The 4,409-nt window shown below is 59.1% G+C and overlaps 1 gene segment (V, D, J or C); it reads left to right on the top strand.

The window, feature by feature from the left end:
- Positions 1-277: 277 nt before the first annotated feature.
- Positions 278-808, top strand: LOC142821260 (Ig heavy chain V region 3-like). The segment is given in 2 exon segments: positions 278-360; positions 453-808. Coding segments are annotated over 2 exon segments (402 nt in total).
- The last annotated feature ends 3,601 nt before the right edge of the window (positions 809-4,409 follow it).

Here is a 4,409-nt window from a genome sequence, read left to right as displayed (position 1 = left end):
TAGTTTGAATTAAAGCTCCTAATTAGAACTACTGTTATTCCTCCTGCAATGAGGGGGCCAAAAGTGTCAGGAGCATCCCAGCGCCCCAAGCCGGGCGCTGCACAGACAGGCCAGGGCAATCTGATTCCTGCCCCCGATCCCAGGCGAGTCACTCAGATCCCTGGCAGGAGCAGCGCGTGTCTCTTATAAGGTGGGGTATGAAAATGAGGGAGGCAGCGTCCTGTATAAATCTGCCCCTCGCTCTGCCCAAACCCAGAGACAATCCACAGCCCCCTGGGACTGGGCAGTCACCAGCTAATCCAGCATCAGGGACAATGGCATTTTCACTCCTTGCAATGTTGGCGGTAGCGGCATTGGAAGGTATTTTCTTCTTTGGAATAACGGCAGAGTTGGGAGCATATTACAACCCCCTTGTGTTAATACCAATATTTATAACAGGTCTGTGTTCCCAGGTGCCCGGTCCCAGGTGCAGCTGGTGGAGTCCGGAGGGGATGTGAAGAAGCCCGGAGACTCTCTGCGCCTCTCCTGCAAAGCCTCCGGCTTCACCTTCAGCGATTACAACATGAACTGGGTCCGGCAGGCTCCGGGAAAGGGGCTGGAGTGGCTCGCTTATATCAGCAGCAGCGGGGGTACTACACGCTACCTTGATGCCATGAAAGGCCGATTCACCATCTCCAGGGACAATCCCAACAACCTGCTGCACCTGCAACTGACCGGCCTCAAGCCCGAGGACACCGCCCGCTATTACTGTGCCAGAGAGAACCACAGCGCGACATCCCCCTGCAAAAAGCCCGCCGCCAGCCAGTGAGCGAACAGCGGGGCGCTGCACAGACCGCGGGGATCTGGAGCATTTCACGCTTCTCCTACCGATTTCAGCGGACTCGATGGGTTCAGTCTGTTAATAAGATCGCTCCGCACGTGGATTTAATAGGGAAGCCTGGATGGGCCCCGACACAGAGAGGGAGGGGCTGACTCTGCCCTGAGCCAGAAATTCTCAGCCTCGGGGGAAGGCGCTTAGGTCCGGTGTAAGCAGCGGGGCCTGTAAATAGGGGAGAGAGGTTCCTGGTTAAATCTGTCCCTGTCTCTGCCCAGGCTGCACCCGCAGGGACAATCCGCAGCCCCGGGGTCTGTGCAATAGCCAGCCAGTCCCCTGAGAACTTTCCCCGCCGGACCAGGGACAATGGAACTTTGGCTCCATGTAGCTGTCACGGTAGCAGCTCTGGGGGGTATTTGCTCCCCTCAGAAGCACTGACGGGACCCGGGAACAGTCTGTTATTGCTGCTGATCTCAGCCTGATTCATAACGTTCCGGTTCCCAGGTGCCGGGTCCCAGGTGCAGCTGGTGGAGTCCGGAGGGGACCGACTTTGGATTTAGCGGGTCTTTGCGAAAGACTCGGGTGTTTGGTGACCCTGGTTGAGGAGACACCTGACCAATGTGGAGACAAAAAAAGTGTCCCCGACGCTCCACACCCTGTGACCCTGGCTGGCGGCGGAGAGTCTCTGCCAAAGCCTTTTCCCACCCTCAGGGACCGCTCTGTGCGCAGAGCTGCTGGCTGTTTGATGGCTGCGGGCCCTGGAGAACTCCCGTTCGGGATCGCTTTGTGTCCTCTGTGGGGCGGCTCTGCAGGGCTGTGAAAAGGCCTGCACACGGGAGTGTTTGGGAAGAGCTGGCTAAAGACCCTTCCTGCTCACAGGAGACTCTGGCTTGGCCGGCCAGGTCCTCCCTGCAGCCCCCAGCTTGTCTGTTCGGCCCCGTTTGAATATCTCTTATCAGGAAGAGAAAAGGCCCGGCCGTGGGAACCGTGTTCGTGTTTGTTCCGGGAGGAAAGAGCCTCCTCCGGGGTTAAGTCTCGGCAAGTGGCCAACGCCAAGTCAGGAGCCGGTGGGAAGGTCCCCGGGGCCCAGAGCTGAGCCAAGGCAGCGGCAGAGAACCCACAGAGCACTGGCCCCGCTACAGACACAGTGGCTGGGGGAAATGCGCATGTCAGAGCCTCTGTCACTGAGCTGCAGCTTCCTGTGCCCAGGGAGCCGGACACTGGAAGGGGGGAGATGGGGAAGGGCCGCGCTGTGGAAGTTGAAAGTTTCTCTGGCACCATAAAGTAGAATATTTAAAAAACGCTTCAGCTGGAAGGAGCCGAGCTCAGCTGGTTAAAGTGCCCCTGCCTAATAAACAGGAGAACCTGGGTTCAACTCCCAGTGGTGCCTTTCTATGGCCTCTGCTCACCTTTTCCAATGGCCTTCTGGGAAACAGAACTGAGCCCTGAACAGGTCCCCCAGTAATGGCTTGTTGAGGAAAAGGCTGATTGGAGAGAATAAAACCAGGAGCCTGGAGCTGGTGAGGAGGCTGCTGGGACTGGCCTTGGCAAGGTAGCTGCTCTGACTGCAAGTGCTGGGACAGGAGAGCCAAATCCTCGTGATTCCCTGGAGGCAACAGCGCCCTGAGAGCGCAACCTCTGCAGACCGGGCAGCGATGGAGAGTGACTGTCCTCTCGCCTCCCTTTGGCAGGTCAAATGCAACACGTGAAGCATTTAACACAGGCCTGGGCAAAACACCCTGGGCGGGCCGAATTCGCCCCTCCCCCTACAAGCCACAGGATCCGGCCCACACACGCTGCAGGGAGCCTCACAGACTCCCTGCTGGCCGGGCCCTGCACGCCGCTCAGAAAACCGGCTGCCGAGCCCCGAGAGCATCGCTGCGTGTTACTAAGCCGGATACACAGAGGGCGGGGGAACCGTCTGAGCTGAGGCCAAACCCGCCCCCCAAGGGTCGAGGGGTGGCGCCCTAGTTCCTTAGCAACGAGACCAGACTCAAACGGAGTGACCCTGCTGGCTCCATCTGCCCGGGGAGCGCAGGTGCCCGGGTGCATTTACCGGAGCAGGGAGAGGCCGGTGCATCCACCCTCGCGCTGTGACTCCAGCGCCTCCCCCTCTGCTTTAAGCCTCCCTCTGTCTCCCTCCGCAGGCAGTGGAGGGCGAAGCCCGTAACAACGAAGCAGGAAGGCCGCGCCCTGGGCGAGGGCCGGGGACTAGAGGTGACGATCTCCGGCACCGACTGGCCATTCGGAAGGGTGAAATGTCTCCCTTTGTAAACGGACCGCCCCCGGGGCCTCTGCAGCTACTGAGCGTCACGTGGGACTTTTATCCCGCCCTGCAGCGCTTCTCCCCAGCCTGAGGAACCGGAGTCCAAACCCGCCCCACAGCACAGCCCCGACCCGCCATCTCCCGAGCCGTCCTGGGACAGGTTCTTATGGCCTAGGAATGTCTCATTGATGTAACTGGCGGCTCGTTTGTACCATTGACACCGACCTCGGCAGTGGGGGTGGGGAGAGCGAGAGAGAGAGAGGGAGAGATGAGGTATATGGGGATAGATAGATAGAGGGGTGTGGGGGAGAAAGAAAGAAAGAAAGAAAGAAAGAAAGAAAGAAAGAAAGAAAGAAAGAAAGAGGGAGGGAGGGATGGGAAACCCAGCCTGAGGCTCTCCCTGACTGAACACCAAGTGGCCACTCTCACTGGCTGTGTGAGCAAAGGGGACTGAGAGCTGAGGGGAAGCTTCAAGCCCCTGCACCGGCGCCAGCAGCAGAGGATGGAGCTTTGTGTCTGGGGCTCTTGCCTGTGACCCCGCCGGGGGCAGAGAGAGGAAGGGCTGTGGAGCTCTCCTGGGGACTGCGCTGCACTTGATAGAGCCCCACAAATCTGGCAATGGGCTCTGCTGGCTTCTCTCCACAGGGAGCAGTGGGCATGCAGGACTCCCAGCATGAGCCCCACGACCCACAGCTTAGAGGATGGGAGGGGGCGGGATCGTGTCTTCAGCCAGTGTGTGCTGGGAATTCAGGGGGTGGCAGCACCAGGGGCTGTCAGGGATCGGGCTTCAGTCCTGCAGACAGAAAGGGCTGAGGCCCCTCTTGAAAAACCCTGCGTTAGGGAGCCCATGGGGAGGGGTGACACAAACCACTGACTCACCCCCACAGCCGGACCCCTCTATCACACACAGGCTACCCGTCCTCTTCCCGGCCTCTGCTGCCTGCCTGACAGCGCCACCTGCCGGACACACAAACAGGCGGCTGCTGCGACTGCACTGACTGCGACTGACCAGCAGGGGCAGCAGAAACACGAGACACTTTGCCTATTAAAAATGTCGGGAAACCTGCAGGAGGGTTTAGACAAGGGACTGTCCCATTAACATTGGGGTAGATGGTCACCCTGGGGATCGCTGTTCTCAGCCAATGGGAGTTGCCACAGCACAGTTGTGCAGCCTTCTCCATCACACAATAGCAGGTCAATCTCATGAGAGGTCCCTGTGCAGCTGGAAGGTGGAATTCAAACCCCCACCAGCGTAGCAACATGGGACTCGGAAAAACTGTTCCCTGTGAAAAGCTCCCATCACCCGGAATTGAGTCTGAGTCACACGCT

Source organism: Pelodiscus sinensis, chromosome 30 (genome assembly GCF_049634645.1).
Source record: "Pelodiscus sinensis isolate JC-2024 chromosome 30, ASM4963464v1, whole genome shotgun sequence".
NCBI lineage: Eukaryota > Metazoa > Chordata > Testudines > Trionychidae > Pelodiscus > Pelodiscus sinensis.
This window is presented reverse-complemented; position numbering and strand designations above follow the sequence as displayed.